The sequence below is a fragment of the Erinaceus europaeus genome, chromosome 6 (genome assembly GCF_950295315.1).
Source record: "Erinaceus europaeus chromosome 6, mEriEur2.1, whole genome shotgun sequence".
NCBI lineage: Eukaryota > Metazoa > Chordata > Mammalia > Eulipotyphla > Erinaceidae > Erinaceus > Erinaceus europaeus.
The window spans coordinates 8,259,961-8,284,856 of NC_080167.1; the positions used below are offsets into that span (position 1 = coordinate 8,259,961).

The following is a 24,896-nucleotide window of genomic DNA, read 5'->3' on the forward strand; positions in this document are numbered from 1 at the left end:
AAAGCAATTCACTGCTCAGATTTATGAGCTCAGGAAACCATAGATCTGAACTTTTTTTTTTTTAATTTTATTTATTCCCTTTTGTTGCCCTTGTTGTTTTATTGTTATAGTTATTGTTGTCATCGTTGTTGGATAGGACAGAAAGAAATGGAGAGAGGAGGGGAAGACAGAGAGGGGGAGAGAAAGACAGACACCTGCAGATCTGCTTCACCGCCTGTGAAGTGACTCCCCTGCAGGTGGGGAGCCGGGGGCTCGAACCAGGATCCTTACATCAGTCCTTGTGCTTTGCGCCACCTGCGCTTAACCCGCTGAGCTACCGCCCGACTCCCAGATCTAAACTTTTAAGTTTAGAGTCTTGGGAAAAAAACAAACTTAAGCCCAATTTAAAATAGCTTTAGTTAATTATCTATGAAAAGCTAATAATATTGTTCCATGTGAAGTAAAGCTTAGTTGAGACTATTTTAAATGGCATATATTTTCAAGTGATACAATATCTTAGAATAATAAAAACAGTGGGTTGGGCAAAGCGCAAGGACCAGCATAAGGATCCTGGTTCGAGCCCCTGGCTCCCCATCTGAAGGGGAGTTGCTTTACAGGTGGTGAAGCAGGTCTGCAGGTGTCTGTCTTTCTCTCCCCATCTCTATCTTCCCCTCCTCTCTCCATTTCTCTCTGTACTATCCAGTAATGACATCAACAGTAACAATAATAACCACAACAAGGCTACAGCAACAAGGGCAACAAAAAAAGGGGAAAAAATGGCCTCCAGGAGAGTAATGGCGCTCAGCAGGTTAAGCGCACGTGGCACAAGCGCACGTGGCACAAATCGCAAGGACCAGTATAAGGATCCTGGTTCGAGCCAAGGGCAGTTGCTTCACAGGTGGTGAAGCAGGTCTGCAGGTGTCTACCTTTCTCTCCCCCTCTTGTCTTTTCCTCCTCTCTCCATTTCTCTCTGTCTTATCCAACAGCGACAACATCAACAATAAAAATTATAACAACAATGAAAACAACAAGGGCAACAAAAACGAAATAAATATTTTTTTTAAAAAATGACAAAATGGCCTCCAGGAGCAGTGGATTCATGGTGCAGGCACTGAGCCCCAGCAATGACCCTGGAGGCAAAAAAAGAATAATAAAAAGAAAAAAATCTTCGTTATCACTATTGACAGAAAACAGGGGTGTACGTAATACAAAATGATGAATGATTCAGAAAGACTTTGTTGTTAGGGAGTCAGTTTTTCTTTTTATTGTAGGAAATATATATGTTATTGAGAGGGTTGATGCTTTACATGTAGTCACTAACACATGCATACAGTTTCACTAGGCCCCCAAAGTCTTCTTAAACACTAGGCCCCCAAAGTCTTCTTCCTCTTCCCAGAGTCTCTCTCCCTTCCCAGAGTCCTTTGCTTTGGTGTAATACACCATATGCAGTCTATGGTTCACTTTGTGTTCTCCCTTCCCATTTCTGTTTGTTAACTCCCACTTACAAGTGAGATCATTTGGGCTGAGTGGTGGCACACCTGGTTAAGCGCATATGTTACAAGTGAGATCATTTGGCATTCATCCTTCTCTTTTTGACTTATTTCACTCAACATGATGTCCTAAAGTTTCATCCAAGAGGATGCAAAGGAGGTAACATCATTTTTAAAAAATTGTGATTTTTATTTATAAAAAGGAAACACTGACAAGACCATAGTATAAGAGGGGTACAATTTCTACCACCAGAACTCCATATCTCATTCCTTCCCCTGATAACTTTGCTATTCTTTAACCCTCTGGGAGTATGGGCTCAGGATCATTATGGGGTGTAGAACATGGAAGGTCTGGCATCTGTAATTGTTTCCCTGCTGAACATGGGCATTGACAGGTCAATCCATACTCCCAGCCTTAACTATTTATTTATCTACTTTTATCAGAGCACTGCTCAGCTCTGACTTATGGTAGTGATGGGCATTGAACCTGGGACTTCGGTGGCTCAGACATGAGAGGGGTTTTTTTGTTTGTTTTGTTTTGTTTTGTTTGCATTACCACTATACTGTCTCCCCAGCCCATAGATTAACTTCTTTTTTTTAACTCTTTTTTAAAATATTTATTGATTCCCTTTTGTCATCCTTGTTTTATTGTAGTTATTGTTGTTATTGATGTCATTACTGGATAGGATAGAGAGAAATGGAGAGAGGAGGAGAAGACAGAGAGGGGGACAGAAAGATAGACACCTGCAGACCTGCTTCACTACCTGTGAAGCGACTTCCCTGCAGATGGGAATTCGGGGGCTTGAACCGGGATCCTTATGCCGGTCCTTGTGCTTTGCACCATGTGTGCTTAACCCGCTGTGCTACCGCCCGACTCCCATAGATTAACTTCTTTTTTTTTTTAATTTTTTTTATTTAAGAAAGGATTAATTAACAAAACCATAGGGTAGGAGGGGTACAACTCCACACAATTCCCACCACCCAATCTCCATATCCCACCCCCTCCCCCGATAGCTTTCCCATTCTCTATCCCTCTGGGAGCATGGACCCAGGGTCATTGAGGGTTGCAGAAGGTAGAAGGTCTGGCTTCTGTAATTGCTTCCCCGCTGAACATGGGCGTTGACTGGTCGGTCCATGCTCCCAGTCTGCCTCTCTCTTTCCCTAGTAGGGTGTGTCTCTGGGGAAGCTGAGCTCCAGGACACATTGGTGGGGTCTTCAGTCCAGGGAAGCCTGGCTAGCATCCTGATGGCATCTGGAACCTGAGTAATGAAGCTGAAGGGTTGTCATTCCACATGTGAAGTCTATGGACACAGTCTGAGGTGAAGCATGTTGAGGTGGCAATTGTTACGTTGGTTGTGGTCAGCGGATGCAATATTATTTGATATGGATTGGAGAGGCATACAGTGGGCCCTATCCAAGGGTTCCAGGACTGGAGGAAGTAGGGGCTCTATAGTGGAGATGTGAGGTTTCTGCTGTCCTAGGGTTCAAAAAGACAATTGATAGTTAATGTTCTCATCACATTATTTGGTAATTGGGTTAACTTTGAAAAGTCCTTTTGTTATGGTTTGCTGTACAGTACCCAGTATCTTGTATATAGCTGTGCTATTGGATGCTTCTAATCTACTTGGTCTAGGCTTTTGAGAGAGTCCGCATATCAAATACACAGCCTATATATTAAAAAGATTCAGTTTGTGTTTTGAAAAACTTTGAGACATACAATTGATTTTCCCCCTCTCATATTAATTAACTAGTGATTTATATGTCTACATTTTGCTAGGAGTGTACATAAACACCATTCCCACCACCAAAAGACTGTGACCCATCCCTCCCACCCACTCCCACCCCCCACTGTCCCAGGAAGCTGCATGTCTACCCCTAACCACAGGGCTTTTACTTTGGTGCCCTACTTACAATTTGGTCAGGTCCTGCTTTTAGTTTCCCTTTCAGATCTTCTTCCTCAACTTCTGTTGATGAGTGGGATCATCCCATACTCATCTTTATCTTTCTGACTTAGCTCACTTAACATAATTCCTTCTAGCTCTGTCCAAGATGGGTCAGAGAAGGTGGGTTCATTGTTCTTGATAGCTGCATAGTATTCCATTGTGTATACAGACCACAGCTTTCTCAGCCACTCATCTGTTGTTGGGCACCTGGGTTGCTTCCAGGTTTTAGCTATTATGAATTGTGCTGCTATGAACATAGGAGTACACACCTCTTTTTGGTTGGGTGTTATAGATTAACTTCTTAACTGTTCTGACTTACTGCTTTCTTTCTTTACCAACACTGTCTAGAATAATTATAAATTTCACTTCCATCCCTTTGAAAATATAGGTAATTTATTTATCCTCCAACTCCAAATGAAAAAAATCTTTCTTGAAATTCAAACTGGGGACATTTTCTAGAGGTACCAGCTATCTTTGAAATGTGTCTCTTTCTCTTGATCTTGTCATCACTTTCTCTATCCAAGCTGTTGTTTTCTCCCTCCTGGACCTTTGCAATAGTCTCCTGGATGTCTCCATGAACATGCATTCACTTTCTTCATTCTGTTTGCCACATGACAGCCAGAATCCACTTTCTGAAATGCATCTTGACACTCCCACATGTATAAAATACATTTCTTCTATACTAAAAATCACTGTCTGTAACTTAAGAGGCCTCTAAACTCTAATGTATCTGCCCAACTGTCCAGTCTCCTCTCATGTCACAATGCACCAACCACCTGGGTATCTTTCAGTTCCTTGGTAACTCTTTTTTATTTTTATTTTATTTATTATTGGATAAAGACAGAGAGAAATTGACGGGAAGAAGAGGTTGAGAGAGACACCTACAGCACTGCTTCATGACTTGTGAAGCCTCCCCTCTGCAGGTAGGAACCAGAGGCTTGAACCTGGGTCCTTGCGCACTGTAAGGTGTGCGCTTAACCAAGTATGGCTCCCTTGATCACTCTTTATTCCAGTTAACCCATCCTATAGATTCTGTATATGCCTTTTCCTCCACCCACAGAATTCTTTCTCCTTTTCCACTCATTACCAGTTAGGAAACTTTCAAGTTCCAGCTCAATTGTTGCCAAAGTCCAATCTTTTCTATTAAATACTCTTGTAGAACCAAGAACTTTGTCTCTATAGTAGTTACCACAGTAAATGTCAGTTCTTTGTGGTTCTTTGAATAATACTTTTATTCCAGACTGTAACAAAAGCAGATATCCTTGTGCCTATCACATGATATCAACTCAATAAGTGTGTTGATTTAATGAGCGAGCAAATAATTTGTGACAGTCAGAAGAAATAGACAAATGAAGACTCACAAGTCCCTCTCTCACCAAACACTCAGTCAGCAAAACTGGATATTATTCTGAGGATTGCGGCACTAAGCATTTCTGTCCTTAGCTCCCACTTGCTTTCCTAAAAATTTAATCTGCCATGGGAGTAAACTATTATAGTTGTTTGCTAAATTCAACTAACATGAGGTTTTTGTTTTTCTTTTACCTTTTTTTGTGAAGGAGATGAATGAGGATCATAGCACACCCAAGAAAGAAAAGCAAGAGCGGATATCCAAGCATAAAGAGAACTTGCAGCACACACAGGCTGAAGAGGAAGCTCACCTTCTCACTCAGCAGAGACTGTACTATGACAAAAACTGTCGTTTCTTCAAGAGGAAAATAATGATTAAGCGGCATGAGGTGGAGCAGCAGAATATTCGGGAGGTATTTATGATGTTCATAGCTTTTACCATTATCACTGATTTATGAGACTATCAGCTTTGTGAGGACTGTCACCTTGTCTGTTTTGTCTATTCCTATATCCATAGCCTTAATTATCCTTAACATCTGAGAGAAAGTGCAGAGACCAAAAATCTCAGGGAAGGATGTTCCCACTGATAAGAGAAAGCCCATCTGTAGGAAAAGGAATCAGCTTTTTCCAAATGAATAGAATGGAATTTTACTAAACAGCTATTATAAATCATACCATGCAGTGGGGAATCAAAAGAAGTAGAGTAGACAGTCTGTGCTTTCAACCTGCAAGAACAAAAGTTGTTCTTTTATGACCCCATGTAAGTAATGACATGATGTCCTATTAATAGAATTTGGTTAATTCATTCAGTCATCCAGCCTTCTGGAGAGCCTCCTTTGTTGTTAGCACTGTACTAGAGATGCCAAGGCTACTGGCATCCATACTTCCTACCTTCAACTAGCTTAACCCTGAGCCTAAGAGTTGAAATAGACATATATACCAAACAAATTGTAATCTAATATGTTGGGCACTGTAACAAACTAATTATAATAAAAGACTGGGAGGTACAATAATAGATATAAATCAAGTATCATAGACATACAGTCATGAAAAGACTCAGGAGGTTTAGTGAGTAATGAGAAGTTGAGAGTGACTAGAGTTTTGGGCTTGTTTGAGAGGATCAGAACCAGAAAGACTAGAAGCAGGACATGGAGGGCCTTGTTTGTTAAGGCATTGTGTTTAGATTTTAGGCTGAGGATAGCTGCATGACCATCAAAAGTTTTTTTTTTTTTAAGTTTTTATTTATAAAAAGGAAACACAAGACCATAGGATAAGAGGGGTACAATTCCACACAATTCCTGCCACCAGAGATACAGAGATATGGTATCCCATTTCCTCCCCTGATAGCTTTCCTTTCCTATTCTTTAACCCTCTAGGAGCATGGACTCATGGTCATTATGTGGTGCAGAAGGTGGAAGGTCTGGCTTCTGTAATTGCTTCCTCGCTGAACATGGGTGTTGACAGGTTGATCCATACACCCAGCCTGTCTCTCTCTTTCCCTAGTGGGGCAGAGCTCTAGGGAAGTGGGGCTTCAAGACACACTGTGGGGTTGTCTGCCTAGGGAAGTCCAGTTGGCATCATGGTAGCATCTGGAACCTGGTGCCTGAAAAAGAATTAAGATAGAAAGCAGAAAAAATTGTTGACTAATCATGAACCTAAAGGCAAGAATATTGCGGATGGAAATTTGGGGTCTCTGTTTTGGAAATAGCTGGTAGGTCTATTTTAGGTGTATTACCAAGGGGCCCATGACCCAACTAGTTTTTGCCTGCGCCTGACATTTAATATTGCAGGTGGCCTAAGCTATTGTCTGGGGGGATGGTGTCATAGTTGGATCCATCAAAAGTTTTTAAGGGGACTTCAAAACTTGAAGAATTTGAAGAAACTGTACCTCATCATGAAGGTAAGTGGTATGTGAGAAAGAAAGTACCGTGAAGTCAGCTGGGATACTTTCTCTGGTCCCACCTGAGAGATACAGTAAAATTAGAGAGAGTGTAGATCTGAGTGATTTTTCTGAAATGGGGCTGACAGTGATTCAGACCACAGAGTGTGAGAATTTCAAAGGAGGAAGGAGTCAAAAAATTACTTCAAAGCTTCTGATTTGGGAAACTGGGTGAATAGTATGTTATTCACTGAGGTGAAGAATACAGACTGTGAATCAGGTATAGATACACATTTAATTGGGAAATCCTAGTGACCTGCAGTAATGAAAGAAACCCTCATAAGTGAAGCTGGAATGGGAGTTCAAATACCCAAATGTAGTAAACATCCTGTGTTATCCTGCATGAGGACAAAGAAGCACTGCAGATTCCTTTAGCAGGAATATGAATTAGTATCTGCATTTCGGAGAGAGGTTTGTCAAATGGATTAAAATGTAAACTGGAAAAAAAATAGTGTAGTGGTTGGGTTTTTTTTTTTTTTTTTTTTATTGTTTATTCCCTTTTGCTGTCCTTGCTGTTTTATTGTTGTAGTCACCATTGATGTCATTGTTGTTGGATAGGACAGAGAGAAATGGAGAGAGATGGGGAAGACAGAGAGGGGGAGAGAAAGACAGACACCTGCAGACCTGCTTCACCGCTTGTGATGCGACTCCCCTGCAGGTGGGGAGCCGGGGGCTCGAACTGGGATCCTTACACCGGTCCTTGCGCTTTGCGCCACCTGCGCTTAACCTGCTGCACTACAGCCCGACTCCCTTCTTTTTTTTTTTAAGATTTATTATGAGAGAACATAAAGAGACTAGAGGACCACTCAGAGCTGGCATAAGGTGATACCAGGGGTTGAATATGCAGCCTTGAGGGTTTCAGTCATGTTTAATGCTCTAACAGGTGGAGCTATCTCCCCAACCCTGAAATCTGTTGAACACATAGTTGTGGGCCTGGCTAAGGCTCTTTATCTGCATCATCTGATCTTGTTGGAAGAGAAAAACTCATGATTGAGCCCAAAGAGAGAAGGCTCAAATTTTACTTCAGAGAAATTGTACCAGTTTTCTGCTTGATACCCATATTACAGCATGCATTTTCATAGAAGTTATGTTGCCCCAAATGGGGTAAAAATGGGTTCTTTTGAGGTTAAGAGTCTTACATATTGCAGCAGCCTGGGACCCTCTGAAGTGACATGGTACATAGACAGTGAGTCTGTAGTATTTACATTACAGTGGTGTTGTCCGCAGGCCAGGTGGCAGTCTAAAAGAGCTCCTTAGGGGACAGTAAAGCAGAGGGGAAGGGGCATGAGGAGAGTTAAGAAAAAGTATCAGGGGAGTTAGGCGGTATTGCAGTGGGTTAAGTGCACGTGGCGCCAAGCACAAGGACCGGCTAGAGATCCCGGTTGGAGCCCCCGGCTCCCCACCTGCAGGGGAGTCGCTTCCCAGGCGGTGAAGCAGGTCTGCAGGTGTCTGTCTTTCTCTCCCCCTCTCTGTCTTCCCCTGCTCTCTCTGTTTCTCTCTTTCCTATCCAACAACGATGATGTCAGTGACAACAACAATAATGGCTACAACCATGAAAATGACAAGGGCAACAAAAGGGAATAAATAAATATTTTTTTAAAATTTAATAAAGAAAAAGTATTAGAAGAAAGAAACACGGGGCCAGGCAGTAGTACACCTGACTGAGCACACGCATTACCAGTCACAAGGACCCAGGTGTGAGCTCCCACTCTCTGCCTACAGCCGGTATGCTTCACAACCGGTGAAACAGGTCTGCATCTATCTCTCTGTTTCTCTCTCTCTATTGCTCCTCTCCACTCAATTTCTTTCTGCCCTATCTAATAAAATAGGGGGAAATTTAAAAAATGGCTGCCAGGAGCAGAAGGTTCACAGTATTGGCACTGGGCCCCAGTTATAACCTTGGTAGCAATAAATAATAAAGAAAGAAAGGGGGTGAGGAAGGAAGGGGAGAGAGAGAAAGTGAAAGAAGAATTAGAAGCAGAGTAATCAGGTGGTAGAAGATAGGGTAGACAAAGAAGGTTATGGTAGCTGTCAAAAGAGAGGAGGGTTTGAAACATTTTGAAGGATTTGGCTCAGTATAGGCTATAAGAGAAAGAGTAAAGGAAGAATCAAAATTATTTCAGGGTTTTAGTCTTGGGAGAGGGATGTATATATTTTTTAATATTTTATTTATTTATCAATGAGAGGGATAGGAAGAGAGAGAGAGAAAGAAAGAACCTGACATCACTCTGGTACATGTGCTACTGGGGATTGAACTCAGGACCTCATACTTGAGAGTCCAGTCCAATGCTTTATCCACTACACCACCTCCTGGGATGTATATTTGTTAGAAACAGAAGCTTTGGACCAGGCAGTGTGGCACACCCACTTGAACACACATGTTACAATGCACAAGGGCCTGGACTTCAAAACCCAAGTCCCCATCTCCATGGGAAGCAGTGCTTCAGGTTGGTCTATCTATCTATCCCTCACTCTTGATTTCTGTCTCTATCCAATAAATTTTATATAAATGCACACACACATATAAATATATACATATACATGTATATTCTCAGAGAGGGGTGTTGGCAAGAAGCTGATTGAAACAATATTAAGCATGTTGGATTTGCTAGTTGGCAAAAAATCCATGAAGAACTCTAATAGCCAGTTGGAAGTAAGGTATTTGGTATTCTTTCCACCTGGCAATTATTATTCTAAGAGCACACATTTGGAAGTTTAAAAGATAGAATAAATGCTAGTAAAAGCTGTAATTTCCAAAAATGATAGAAGCTATGTTTGTGACTTCACCAGGATGAGATTCTCAACAACTAAATAATATATAAAGGTGTTTTTGGGAGTCGGGTTGTAGCGCAGCGGGTTAAGTGCAGGTGACGCAAAGCACAAGGACCGGCATAAGGATCCCGGTTCGAACCCCGGCTCCCCACCTGCAGGGGAGTTGCTTCACACGTGGTGAAGCAGGTCTGCAGGTGTCTATCTTTCTCTCCTCCTCTCTGTCTTCCCCTCCTCTCTCCATTTCTCTCTGTCCTATCCAACAATGACAACAACAATAATAACTACAACAATAAAACAACAAGGGCAACAAAAGGGAATAAATAAATGTTGTTTTCGACGGGTTATGTTGTTTTCGCTGGGCTGGCTTCACAGGCGGGTAACAGATGACCAGGGACTCATGGTTGAGCTGTAGGCAGTATCTCTTTATTCATGCAGGACGCAGCGCTATCTAAGCCGAGCTGAGTTAAACTCAAAGTACAGTACCGTAAAACTCACAATGCTGTCTTTATATATACTTGCCAAGTAAGGTGGAAACAGGATGTGACATAGAGAGGGTGGAGAGAAAAGTGACTGGTGAAAATCAGAGTGTGACAAAGAGGGGGCAGATTAGGCGAGAATCCTATCACTGAACCACAAATGCCCTGGAGGGAGGGTGGAACTTGTTAACAGTGGTTATGTAAATAGAATGAAGTGGTTATGTAAATAGAATAGTGTTAAGCAGGGGGGATTTAAACCAAATGAAACAGAAGGGGTCTCATGCATACCAACAAATAAATAAAATAAATATTTTTTAAAAAGGTGTTTTTAAAATTTACTTTATTAGTGATTTGATAATGATTGACAAGATTGTGGGATAAGAGGGGTACAATTCCATACAATTCCCAGCACCAGAGTTCTATTTCCTGTCCTTTCTATTGAAGGCTTCCCTATTCTTTATCTCTCTGGGAATATGGATCAAAGATCTTCATGAGATGCAGAAGGTTGACTTGAGTAATTGCTTCTCTGCTGAACATGAGCATTGGCCAGTAGATCCATATTCCCAGCCTGGTTCTGTCTTTCCCTAATGGGGTATGGAGGTGGGGTTTTAGGATACATTGGTGAGGTCATCTACCTAGGGAAGTCAGGTTGGTGTCATAGTTATATCTACAACTTGGTGGCTGAAAAGCATTGAAATATAAAGCAGAACAACTTTTTTTTTTTTTTAACCAGAGCACTGTTCAGCTCTGGCTTGTGGTGTAGGGGATTAAACCTGGGACTTTTGGAGCCTCAGGCATTAGAGTCTCTTTGCATAACCTTTATGCTGTCAACCTCTGCCAGAACAACTTTTTGATAATCAGGAACCTAAAGGTAAGAGTATAGCAGATGAGATTTGGGGTCTTCATGTTGGAAGAAGCTAGGAAGTCTATTTTAGATATATTCTGATGGGCCTATGACTTTACTAATTTTTGCCCGGGCCAGATAGCTAATGTGCAGGTGAGCTAAAGGTATTAGCTGGGAGGATTGTGTCAGAGTTGAGAATAGGACCAGAAAGCTAGATCAGGGCAGAAAGTGGCTCCCAAATATGGGAAAAGTATATAAATACAATTAACTATAAACCCCACTGATCTGACCCAGGGCCTGTGTCTATTTGTATTTAGCATAGGAGCCTGTGTAACCTCTGCATCCCTATTGGTCTGAGCTCACATTCCATGGTCATAGCTAGGAACATTTTAAAAAATATTTATTTATGTTCCCTTTTGTTACCCTTGTTGTTTTTCATTGTTGTTGTAGTTATTGTTGTTATTGATGTCATCATTGTTAGATAGGACAGAGAGAAATGGAGAGAGGAGGGGAAGACAGAGAGGGGGAGAGAAAGATAGACACCTGCAGACCTACTTCACCACTTGTGAAGTGACCCCCCTGCAGGTGGGGACCCGGGGCTCGAACTGGGATCCTTAAGGCGGTCCTTGCGCTTTGTGCCACATGTACTTAACCTGCTGTGCTACCGCCTGACTCCCAACTAGGAACATTCTAAGCTTCACTCATTTCAGGACCAGTCTTCCTCGAGTGGCAGAATATGTTGGCCCAGCTTTCCTTCGGAGAATGGAGCAATTTGTACCACTATTATTCTACTTTGAGGGCAAGGTCCTGTAGAGGCCCACAAGAGGGTTTATGATGTTGTTCCTGTTGGCGATGACCAGGGATGGTGTAGAGAGTGATCTGTTAGAAGTCTAAGCCCATTATATCTATGTGGAATTACCAGGATTCTCTGACTAGGGCCCCTAGACTTCAGCTCTGAATGTGTATTCCTTTAATCTAAGCACTTAAGGTTTCAAATTAGTAAACCGATTGAATTTCAACAATGGGATTAAGTTGTTAATTCATTTCTAATAACTTTTTTTTCAAATATTAAATCACCTACAATCTAGGGAGATGAGAAGCAACTAGTTTTGCCAGTATTTAAGATAGGGTTATTTGTAAATAACATTAAATGACATAAATCATGGTAAGGTCTTGTATGGAGCCTCTGGAGCTTTGTCTGTTTTCCTTCATGCTTCTTTTGATCCATGCCATTTGATATTGCATATGCTGATGTCAGCCAAATCAATGTGGCCAGTGCCACCTCGACATGTTTCACTTCGTACTATGTCCAGAGATACCAGGCCTGGGATGTCAACCCTCCAGCTCCAATACTTGGGTGAGACCTCTCCTAGCTCATAGGACTCCATAGTTCCATTTCTGGTGACACATCTCCTCACAAAGTCTCAGAACCTAGATACAGACCAGGGTCCATGAGATAGGGCACATGTACACATGTATCCATAAGTTAGGCGAAAATATACAGCTGAAGTAGAAGGGTGCAATAGTCTACAGTGACTCAGTAAGTGCAGCAGACAAGTAGAAAGACCTAAAAAAGACAACATAAGGTACTTAATCAAATATTTTCTACTTAGACCTAGATACCCTCCTCACCTACTTCCTATTTCACTTCCCTCAATCATTCTAAGCCTAACCCTTTCAGATAAAGTAAGGACTACAGAAGCTGGATAAGAGACCAGCATACTCTAAAAGTATTTTTGTTTGTATGTTTCTTTGTTTTTAAGAGTCTAAGTCTTCCTTTGTTTAGTCTTACCCAGAGTCTTGAATAAGGAAAATGCTCAAAATATGTATTTCTACCTATAAATGTAATAAAATAACACTGAGGAGCGGTCCAACCAGTTGAGCTCACACCATTCTCAAGGATCTGGGCTGAAGCCCTGAGTCCTCATCTGCAGGGAGGAAGGTGCACAAGCTGTGAAGCAGTGCTGCAGGTGTCTCTCTTTGTCTCTAACTATTTCCCTTCTCCGTTCAATTTCTTTTTGTCCCAACAAATTAAAGAAAGAGAAGAAAAGTGAAGGGGAAAAAATGGGTGCTGGGAGCAGTGAATTTATCATGAAGGGACTGAGCCCCAGCAAAAACCTTGGTGGCCAGAAAAAAAGAACATTGAAAGAAATATAGAAAAATGTAAAGTTAATTAGTAAAAAAGTCTTGGTAACACAATCCTACTGGGTTTTTTGTTGTTTTTTTTGGCCCCTAGGGTTATCACTGGGATTTAGTGCCTAGACTATAAATCCACTACTCCTGTGGCCTTTTATTTTTTTGGATAGGACAGAGAGAAATTGAGAGGGGAGTGGAAGATGGAAAGGGAAAGAAAAAGACACCTGCAGAACTGCTTCATCACTTTTTGAAGCAAGCCTCCTGCAGGTGGGGATCTGGGGGTTCAAACCAGGATCTTGTGCAGGTCCTTATGCTTATGTGTGCTTAACCCAGTGCACCATCACCAGGCCCCCAATCGTACTAATCTCTGTCCTGAGGAAGTCACCATTATTTTGCATGGCATCTATATATTTTCTGTATATAAGTTTGAATAAATATGGCTCATGTATCAGGTTTAATTTTACCGAAAAGAAAAAAAAAGTTGCAAGCAATAGAAACAAACTGGTTGAGGACAGTCATAGAGCATGATGGTTGTGTAAAAGACTTTCAGATTGTGGTGGTCCAGGAGGTGGCACAGTAGACAAAGCATTAGACTCTCAAGCATAAGGTCCTGAATTCAGTCCCCGGCAGCACATGTACCACAGTGATAGCTGGTTCTTCGTTCTTTCCTCCTATCTTTCTCATGAATAAATAAAATCTTTAAAAAAAAAGACTTTCAGACCTACAAAATCGTTCACTTGGATAAGCGCCCTGCTTTGCTATGTGTGTGATTTAACCCAGCCCTCACCCGTATTTAAGTAAATTTTTGTTCTGTGGTCTCTTTCACTCTCTTTGTCTCTGTCTTACTGTCTCTATCTTAAAAAAATAATAATACTTTCATGTCTGAGGCTCTGAGATCCCAGATTAGAATCTGGCAACACTACAAAACAAACGTGTGATGCTTTATTTATTTTATTGCCTCCAGGATTGTCGCTGGAGTTTCATGCCTGAAGAATGAATCCCAGCAGCCATTTTTACCTTTTTTTTTTCTTTCTATTTTTTACTTGACAGGGAAAAATTCAGAGGGGTGGGGAAATAAAGAGGATAGAGAGAAAGATAAACACCTGCAGACTTGCTTCACCACTCCTGAAGTGTCCTCCTGCAGGTGGGGGGGGTGTTCAAACCTGGGCCCTTGAGAATGGTGATATGTGAATTTAACCGGGGGTGCCACTGCCTGGCCCCCATTTAAATTTTTTGAATGTACTGTAAACCATTTTTCCACAATAATATAACTGGGACATGGCAGGGGGGTTGAAGGGGAGGAGATGTGGGAGAGGAGAAAAAAAAAATGGCTGATATAGCCTAGAAAGGAACTTATTGGAATTTAAAGGTTAGATAACTGAATAACCAAGCAAGGAAACATTGTTAGAAAAATAACTTCCCAAAATAAAAGGACCGGTGTAAGGATCCTAGTTTAAGTCCCCAGCTCCTCACCTGCAGGGGAGTCGATTCACAAGCGGTGAAGCAGGTCTGCAGGTGTCTATCTTTCTCTCCCCCTCTGTCTTCCCCTCCTCTCTCCATTTCTCTCTGTCCTATCCAACAACGATGACATCAATAACAACAATAATAACTACAATAATAAAACAAGGGCAACAGAAGGGAATAAATAAATAAATGAAAAATAACTTCCAAAAAAGTTTTTAAAAAAACCTTCCAAGGTGGCCAGGTGGTGCGCACCAGCTTATGCACACAGTACAAAGCATAAGGACCCGTGCGAGCGTCCCAATTTGAGCCCCCAGCTCTCCACCTACAGAGAGGTCGCTTCACAAGTGGTGAAGCAGGTCTGCAGGTGTCTATCTTTCTCTCTGCTTCTCTATCTTCCCCTCCCATCTCAATTTCTCAGTCCGATTAAGAAAAGAAAAGAAAAAGAAAAGCCACAAGAGCAGTAGATTCATAGTGCAGGCACCCAGCCCCAGCCATAACCCTGGAGGGAGGGAGGGAGGGAGGGAGAGACGGAAGAAAAGAAACTTCCAAGAGTTAGTAGTCATGCCTCAAGGCTCTGCCATTTGGAAGCCCCTGCTTCATTATAGTCAATCTCTTTATCAGTTTTGCTTAAAACACAACATCCTAGAAAAGAGAGAACTTGAATGGATATGTTATATGTGGGTGAATTGTTATAAATATCTACTGATTTTATTGTAACCCGTGTGATTCTGATACAGGTATTTTGTGGGCGACATCCTGAAGCATTCCATTAAATGGAGACACACTATCTTCTTCTGAAAGTGGGGTTTGCTTTGTATTTTGTTTGTTCTCCACGAGTTTCTGGGCTACCGTAATTCAGTTTGTACTTCTCAGTTCAGGAAAAATGTGGACGGTAGAAATATTCAGTATTGGAAATTCTGGTATTCAAAGGCTAAAAAAAATGACACACTGACCCAGGAACAGGACCTTAGACTATTTTCTTTGGTCGTTGGCCTAGAATTGCTTTAGTCACATGCAGGGCTCACCTGTCCTTTGGTGCCACCTAGGGGATAGTTAGCTTTCTTTTTCTTTTGTTTTCATAAGGTTGATAAATGACAGAGAGAAATTAAGAGGGGGGAGATAAAGAGGGAGAGAGAGAAAGACCTGCAGACCTGCTTCACCATTCATGAAGCTTTCCCCCTACAGGTGAGGACCAGGAGTTTGAACCTGCGTCCTTGGGAACTGAATGTGTGCACTCAATCAGGTGTACCACCCCCCCCTTACGATTTATTTTATTGATTACATACAAGAATTTCACATGAGACAGAGGAGAGAAAGAAGCACACTCTGGTAATGCAGTGCTGGGGATTGAACTGGGAGACTCAGGCATATGAGCCCAGTTGAACAGAAGTGCTGTGGCACTGGGAGTAGTTTTGGCAGTGTGTGTGTGTGTGTGTGTGTGTGTGTTCTTCCTCTCCTTTTGTCTGAAAAAGTTGGCCCAGAACAGTGAAGCTTCTGTAACAACAAAAAGTTCATTTCAGGGGTGCAGGGTGGTGGTGTATCGGGTTAAGCACAGATAGTACGAAGCATAAGGACCCGCGTTAATAATCCCAGTTTGAGGGAGTCAGGTGATAGCGCAGCAGGTTAAACTCAGGTGACGCAAAGCGCAAGGACCAGAGTAAGGATCCTGGTTCAACCCCCCGACTCCCCACCTGCAGGGGAGTTGCTTCACAGGCAGTGAAGCAGGTCTGCAGGTGTCTATCTTTCTCTTACCCTCTCTGTCTTCCCCTCCTCTCTCCATTTCTCTGTCCTATCCAACAACAACAACAACATCAATAGCAACAACTACTACAACAATAATAATGATAAAAACCAGGGCAACAAAAGGGAAAATAAATAAATAAATATTCAAAAATATTATATATTTTTTTTAAAAACTTACTTCCCTGAGTTAATTTTCTTTTGTTTGCTTGTTACTGAAATATACTTGATCTAGCTTAAGCTATACCTAGGGAATTTATGATAGAAATGCTTTATAAAAACTCAACAGCAATAAGACAGCTGCCCTATAGGAGAGCCAGAGCCAGTTAGGAGCTTGGGCAACAGCATATTTCCTATACTTCTTTCTTATCTTTTTTCATTTTTCATTCTCTAAAGTTTTCCCTAGTCCTCAATCCTCACAGCAACAGATGGCTACCACATATGTAGTTTTAATATGCCCCTTAGTACCAGCCACACATAGAGATGAACTGTCTCTCAATGTCATTTCCAAATTCCCAGGAAAGTAGATTGATTATCTGTGAGGTAAGCAATCAGTGTTTTCAGTAAAAGTTTGTACAATCTGCTCTTCAAGCTTTAGTAAGTTGAAGGCAGAGTCATGGCATAGTAGACATTATGATGTACCCAGAACATTGGGTTCAGATCTTTAATCTGTACCATTCAGAGAATATTCTTGAATTGGCAGGTGAAGACACTTCACCCAATCTCTCACATTTTTTTTTAGTCCCTTTACTTTCTCTTCTTCAACAACAACAACAAAAGACATGACTACAGCTGGAAAGAACAAAATGATTAGACTTTCCCTCTTTTTGTTCAACATGCTCTGAACTCTGAAATTTATAAATATAGATAATTGACCAATTTCTGACACATGCAAAAAACATGGCGCTTCTCAGAAAACTAAAGACATTATTCGTTGGATCCAGTGACTCTCAGCTCTTACTGCATATTAAAATCACCTGGAGAACTTTGTAACTAAAAAAAAGAAAAGAAAACATTTTAACAAATTCTTTTTAAAATTTTTTATATTTTTTAATTTTTTAAATTTTTACTTATAAGAAGGAAACACTGACGAAACCATAGGATAAGAGGGGTACAACTCCACACAATTCCCACCACCAAATCTCCGTATTCCATCCCCTCCCCTGATAGCTTTCCTATTCTTTATCTCTCTGGGAGTATGGACTCAGGGTCATTATGGGGTGCAGAAGGTGGAGGGTCTGGCTTCTGTAATTGCTCCCCACTGAACATGAGCATTGACAGGTCGATCCAAACTCCCAGCCTGTCTCTCTCTTTCCCTAGTGGGGCGGGTTCCAGGGAATCGAAGCTCCAGGACACATTGGTGGGGTCGTCTGTCCAGGGAAGTCTGGTTGGCATCATGTTAGCATCTGGAACCTGGTGGCTGAAAAAAGAGTTAACATATAGAGCCAAACAAATTGTTGACTAATCATAAACCTAAAGGCTGGAATACTTCAGATGAAGAATTGGGGGGTCTCCGTTTTGTAGATAGTAATTAGTCCTATTTTAGTTATATTCCAAAGAGCCTATGACTATACTAGGTTTTTTTTTTTTTCCTGAGCCTGACATCTGATATGCAATGCAGGTAGATCCAAGTTATTGTCTGAGGAAATGATGTCATGGCTGGAAAAAGAACCAGAAAGCTGGATCAGGGAAGAAAGTAGCTCCCAAATATGGGAAAGGTGTATAAATATTGTTGACTAACAAATTCTTTTTTAAGATAGATTTTTATTTATTTATATAGTAAAGACAGAGGATTAGAGCAGTGCTCAACTCTCGTATATGGCAGTGCTGGAGTCTGAACCTGGGGTCTCAAGGCTTATTAAAATAATTTATTATTCTAATCCTCACTTTACTTCCTGGCCCTAGGAGCTCTTAAAATTATTGATGGTACAGTCCCACCCGAGCAATTATCAGAATTTTGGACTGTAGAACTACCTGATTTAATTTTAATGATCAGCCAGCTCTGGAAATCACTAGTATTGAGTTATTTTGTCCTATGCTTAAATGTATTACTTGGTTAAGGTTCACAGCATCTCTGAGGAGTAATCCCATTTTACAGATAGCATAGTGGTGATGGCTAGGAAGTTGTCTGTTTTGTAAACAGTGGACCCACAAACAGATCCTGAACCTCCAGAAATTGTTAGTCAAATCCCATTACATCATCCTGCCAAACAAACAGTAGTAAGCTTCCTTGAGAGATTTTTTTTGCCATCCCTCACTTAGCTGTCCATCCTTTTCAGTTCATTTCTATTCATATCCATCTGACTTTTGTTTGTGGATTCAGGAACTAAATAAGAAGAGGACCCAGAAGGAGATGGAGCATGCCATGCTGATTCGGCACGACGAATCCACCCGAGAACTGGAGTACAGGCAGCTGCACACATTACAGAAGTTACGCATGGATCTGATCCGTCTACAGCACCAGACTGAACTGGAAAACCAGCTGGAATACAATAAGAGGCGAGAAAGGGAACTGCACAGAAAGCATGTCATGGAACTTCGGCAACAGCCAAAAAATTTAAAGGTAAGAAGAAACTGAAAGATTTCCCTATTTGTGTTCCAGCACAGAGGTGAACTTACTCACTGAATGATTTCTACACCTTGACAACTGGCAAAAATCCCTAGGAAATTTTTTTGACTTTAAATAGATTCTTGGGCCTCACTCCTACAAATAAGAATTTCCAGTTGAAAAACATAAGTATCTGTATATAGGGAACAAGAAAGATCTAACCCAGTAGAGTGCACACTTTACCACACACGAGGACTGCAGTTTAGGCCTCTGGCCACCACAAGGGAGCACCATGCAAAGAGATAACTTCACAAAGGGTGAAGCGCTGTGGTGTCCCTCTTGCTCTCTCTTACCCTCTATTTTTAAAAAAGGGAGGACTGGTGGAATTGTGTAAACCAGAAGTCCAATCGAAAAAAAGAAGGGGAAAAAAGCCTCTAGCAACAAAAAACAATAGCAAAAAACCATATATAACAAATTATTTAAAGAGATAGTACTAGGAAAGATGGCTTAGAAGCCATTGTACTAAAAGATATCTCCCATTTAAAAAAATTTCATTTTACAGTGTCTCTGCCCCTTTTGTAACCTTCCCTTTTAAAAACAAACTTGTGGTTACAATAGCAATCCATAATCCCAGTGCCAGGAAATGGGAAAGTTACCTGGCCAGGTCTATAGCAGATCAGTTTCATTTTTAGTAGTACTTAATGAATGCTACTGTGGTGAGAAAGACTCTACAGTCACATTCAAGTTTAGTAGGAAAGCATGATATCTGTCATGAGCATGGGAGTCAGGAATAACTACTTGTATACCAGACATTTAAACCCCCACATTAACAATAAGAAACTTCTTTGGACCTCACTGCTTCTGCATGTCTACTAAAGAACAAATTGTATGGACTAATCCATGGCTGTGTGTCAAAGAACATTTATTAGCACGGACATACCTATGAAACCAACTTTAGTCATACTGGCCATGCTCTTCTCTAACTAAATCCTCACCTGTCAACTTCATGATCCCTGTTACCACAACTCCAGTGTTCATAAGGTACACATGTGAACTTCAAGGTACCTGATGAATTGCCTTCTGTACTCTTAGCAGTAAATCCTATCTTCTTGCTACAGTGCATACATATTTTCAAATATAACCTCTTAAGGAGAACAACCTAAAATCACTTCTCTTTCTGCTTATGCTGAAATCCAGTGGAAATGGGTTATACTGTAATGTTGTGATGTATCATCCATATGTTCTCCTTCACTGATTCTCAAGGAAATGGAGGATCTTGGAAAGTGACTTAATATTTCCCTCCCTTTTCTCATCTGGATACAAGGGGAAAATAGCCACCCAAACTGGGAAGAGAAAAAAGAGAGGCTCATAAACAATAAAAAAAAATGAAGATTTTGATTAGGAATCCATTAAAATAATTAGCAAGATTTTAACAAACTTGTAGTAAGGCACCAAAGTAAAAACTCTGGGTTGGGGGTGAGGGTGGATGTTCAGCTTCATGGTGGGGGGGAATGGGATGGGACACAGTCTTTTGGTGGTGGAAATGGTGTTTCGATGTTTCCTTTTTATAAATAAAAAATTTAAAAAAAAGATTTTAACAAACTAAGCTTCATAGTATTACCCACTTTACTTAAAGTTATGATCCCCTTGTAACAATCCAGTTTTTTAAATCCATTCATAATTTCAAAATTATGTCTATTCATTAAATACAAAATATGAAGTATCAGCAGAGATAACTCTTACCTGTGTCACATGTATAATTTTCATTATTATTAATTAGTACTAAGATCTCTAAGATAATTGATTGGTATTGTTGACCTATATTGTACCATCACCATGGGAGTCTTTCTGTCTTTACTGATGTGTCTTCATTTTCCTTTTGCCTTTTTTCTACACAGGCCATGGAAATGCAAATTAAAAAACAGTTTCAGGACACTTGCAAAGTACAGACCAAACAGTATAAAGCACTCAAGAATCACCAGTTGGAAGTTACTCCAAAGAATGAGCACAAAACAATCTTAAAAACACTGAAAGATGAGCAGACAAGAAAACTTGCCATTTTGGCAGAGCAGTATGAACAGAGTATAAATGAAATGATGGCCTCTCAAGCGGTAAGTGGTTAGGTTCGGTGCCACGTCTTCAAGCACTTTGGGAATCAAGAAAATTCAAGATCAACAGCCATTTGTTTCCAAGATGATTCTTGCACAAATTTATGATATTGGTGTTTTTCTGCCCAAAGAACTGAGGAAATGACGACTCTGAATACAGCCAAGCCAATGTGGATCCATGCTGGAGTTTATCGTATAAGCTGGAACTCAAGGAGTAACGTGCTATAGCATATCTGTGGCATATAGGGACTTGGAGGGCAAGATGTGATAGATAATGCATATAAAGCCGTGTTTCCATTCATCAGAGGTTGCCAACCTAATGTCAGGCACAAATGAATGAGATACACAGACACATTCATTCAGTAAACGTTCGTTAAATATCTGTGTTCAGCATCTTGCTGGACTCAAAGATAGAATGGTGAGCTAGAGAGATTATAATCTGTCTCTGTCCTCAGATTGATATTGATCAAGGAAGATCACATAATTAAGAAATATTTAAAAGGCATAATCAGTGCTTTCAAGTGGAAAGTACCAGGGGGCTATGGGAGGGTAAGTAGAACCAAGTAATCTGGTCTACAGAAAGCCTTCCAGTTTGAAAAGCCTTCAAGAAGCTTGAAGGTATTCATTGAAGTAAATAGGTCCCATGGAAAGTGACCTACATGGGCAAAGGTCCAAAAACAGGGAAGTGCATTTAGGAACTGAAAGAACTTTGATGTGAACCCACTGTTCAAGGAGGAGGATTGTGGGAGCCCAAAATGGAGAGGCCAGAAAGATCTTGGTAACCCCGCAATGGAAGCTCTCCTGGTTATTCAGTGGATGTTTCACAGATGACTTGGAGAGTAAAACTGTTTCTAACCATCAGATGAGGAAGTTATTCTTGGCAGAGGACACACTTTGTGCAAAAAATCAGTGACCTGAAAAAGAATGGCACAGCTGAAAACAGTGAATAATTTAAATGGCAGAAATACAAAGGAAAGCAGGTGGATAGCCATGGGTTAGATCCTCAAAAATCCAAGGGTTTGAGCACTATTTTGTAAGCATTAGAGAGCTGCTGAGGTCTACTATAAGAAGGAAAGTGGCAGAATTAGATTTGTGTTGTAGGGAGATTCTAAGAGGAATGTGGCAAATATAGGGAGAAGGTGATTAAGGCCCAAACAAAGAGGGAGCATGCAATGAAGATAGTGAGGAAAAAAAGGGATTTGAGAAATATTCAGAGAGTAGAACAGACAGAACTTAGTGACCAGTTTGAGGGACAGGTTTGTTAGTGGGATGGATCATCATTTTACCAGGGTAGAAAAGTAAGTGGGGTGAGTTGGGATGCTTGGAAGATAATTTACCATTGTATTATCTGAGCTATGTGGTTATCCAGGTAAATAGGCACAGTGATGGAAATCTGTAGTTCAGGAGAGATAGGAGGATTCAAGACCAAAAAATAAATAAATAACATATAAACCTAGGCATTTCTGACATATGGGTCAATTGCATCTGTTAGAAATAAATGAGCCCTAACCCTTGATGGTGGCTGATCTCATCTGATCTCAGAAGAAGTAAATGAACTCTCTGGGGGCAGGAGATGATATTAGAGAGGAAAAGGACTATGAATAGAGCTGTGAATACCAGCAATTAAGGGCTGAATAGAAATAGACCAAAGAAGATGAATTATCAGTGACATGGGAGAAAAGCTAAATAGCATGTCACAGAAGCCAGAACAAAATATTCTAATTGATCATGTTATTGTCATTTATTAATTTTTATAGTTATTTATTAATGTGGAGGGAGACCAGAGCATCACTCTGGCTCATGTGATGCCAGGGACTGAACTTGGGACCACATGCTGGAGAGTCCAGTGCTTTATTTACATGTCACTTTAGTTGATTTTATATGCTTTAGATAGATCAATTCAATCTAGCAGTATATGTGTCCCTTGGTTGTCACAATCAGTGGAAGTGTAGGAATGGTACACATGATAGTTAACTGAAAGAATGGTTATAAAGGAGATAAAATCCATCACTGAGACTGCTTTTCCCACATCCTCGTGAGTAAAGGGAGAGACAGAGACAGAGAGACAGAGAGAGCTATAAGTAGAGGGAAACAGTTAAAAGAAGACTGCTGTCCATAGGGAAAAATCTTTAAACATGTGTTTAGACAGAGGTTAGATGCCAGTATCTTCCTCCAAGTATTTACTTTAAAATATACTTATCTACTTATTTTTATGAGAGCAAAATCAGAGCACTATTCAACTCTGGTAAATGGCAAAGCTTGGGATTGAACCTGGAGTGTATGGGGCTTCAGGCATGCAAGTCCTGTGCTCTAAAACTGAGATATCCTCTCATCTCCAATAAATATTTATTAAGGACCTACTCTGGAAAGAATGAAGCAACTCTCTGTGAGACAGCAGACTCCCTCAAAAGGTCAAATGTAAGAGTGATAGGACAGGGTGAAGGGAACAGAGGTTATCTTCAGGGAAATTATAGCTGAGAATTTTCCTTACCTAAGCAATCCTCAGAACATAAACTTCCTGGAAGCAGAGTGCACTCCCAGGTACCTTAATACAAAAAAGATCAACACCAAGACATATCATAGTAAAACTATTAAAACTCAAGGACAAGGAAAAGATATTGCAGGTTACTAGGCAAAGGAAAGAAGTGACATACAAAGCTAAAGTTATCAGGCTCTCATTAGGTTTCTCTTCATAAACCCTAGATGCAAGGAGAGAGTGGAATGGCATATTTAAAACACTAAAAGATAAAAACTGCCAACCACTGATACTCTATCTCGCAAAGTTGCCCTTCAGATTTTCATTTTTGAATGATTACTCTGACAACATGTAGAGAATGACCCAATTTACCAATTTATAGAGTTTATACTTTTGCCTAGGCACAAGTAAGTGGTTGCTAGAGTAGAGGAGGCAGCTGGGATTAATGGAAATGTGACTGGAGTTGAGAGACAGTCAGAAGATGGAATTGTAAGCATTTATAAATAGTAACAGATTGAATGTGGAATATATCAAGGGTATTAAGGATGAGGTGGTACCATTTACTTATGTGGCTGGAGAGGAAAGGGAAAGGAAAGAAAGAGGAATGGGGAGGGAAGGGAAGGGAACAAAGGGAAGTAAGTGAAGCCAATTGGGGAAATGAGGAGGTAAGTATGAATTACTGTCAGTCATGCTGAGCTTAAGGACTCAGGAAACATCCAGGAAGAAATTGTTTCTGGAAGACTGGCTGAGCTAGCCTAGACATCAGAGAAGAAGTCTGGAATAGAGCTATATGTGAGTCATTTGCTTAGAGATGGTCATTGAGGGTTTTGAATTAGGTAAGATTTCCTAAGAAGAGTTTAGAGAGGGCCAGGCAGTGGTGCACCGAGTGGACCACACATGTTACAGTGTGCATGGACCCAGGTTCAGGCCCCCAGTCACTACCTGCAAAGGGAAAGCTTCATGAGCATTAAAGCAGTGCTGTAGGAGTCTCTATTTCTCTCTCCCTTTCTTTACTTCCCCCTTCCATCTTTACCCAATAAATAAATAAAGTATTTGTTAAAAAAAGAAAGAAGAGTTTAGAATGGGGGTTCTCTATAAAGCTCTGAAGAACAACACATCTAATGGTCAAGTAAGGTAAGGAATGACAGAAAAAAAGGGAGGGGAGAAAAAAAAACCAAGAGTGTATAAGTATCTTAGAAGAGGAAGATTTCAGGGCCAGGTGTGGTGCTCCAATTTAAGCAAACACATCACCATGTGCAAAGACCCAGGTTTCAGCCCTGGCTCCCCACCTGCAAGAAGGAAGCTTTATGAGTGGTAAAGCGACTACTACAGACATCTCTCTGTCTTTCTCCATCTATCTACCCCTCACTTCTCAAAATTCTCTCTGTACTAATAAAGAAATAATAAAGAAAAGGGCTGCCAGGAGCAGATTTGTCTTGGAGGTATTACACCCCAACAGTAACCCTGGTGACAATTTAAGAAAAGAACTATATATTAAATGCTGCTTGGAGATCAGGTAAATAAAGGCCCCTGCAGGGTGGCCATCAGTTATTCTGCTATGATCAGTGTTTAGTTGGAAGGTAGACTCAGAATAAGGAATGCAGTGATGCAGGAAAGGAGAATAGGGAGAGAGG

At 40.8% G+C, this 24,896-nt stretch overlaps 1 protein-coding gene across 6 annotated transcripts in view; it reads left to right on the top strand.

Moving 5' to 3' along the window:
- TAOK3 (TAO kinase 3) overlaps positions 1–24,896 on the top strand; it is a 214,518-nt gene that overhangs the window by 184,042 nt on the left and 5,580 nt on the right. For all 6 annotated transcript variants that reach the window (XM_060193014.1, XM_060193012.1, XM_060193011.1 and 3 more), the window contains 3 exons: positions 4,969–5,172; positions 18,454–18,693; positions 20,577–20,789. In XM_060193014.1, the coding sequence (XP_060048997.1) occupies positions 4,969–5,172; positions 18,454–18,693; positions 20,577–20,789 (657 nt within the window). The remainder of the gene's footprint in view (positions 1–4,968; positions 5,173–18,453; positions 18,694–20,576; positions 20,790–24,896) is intronic.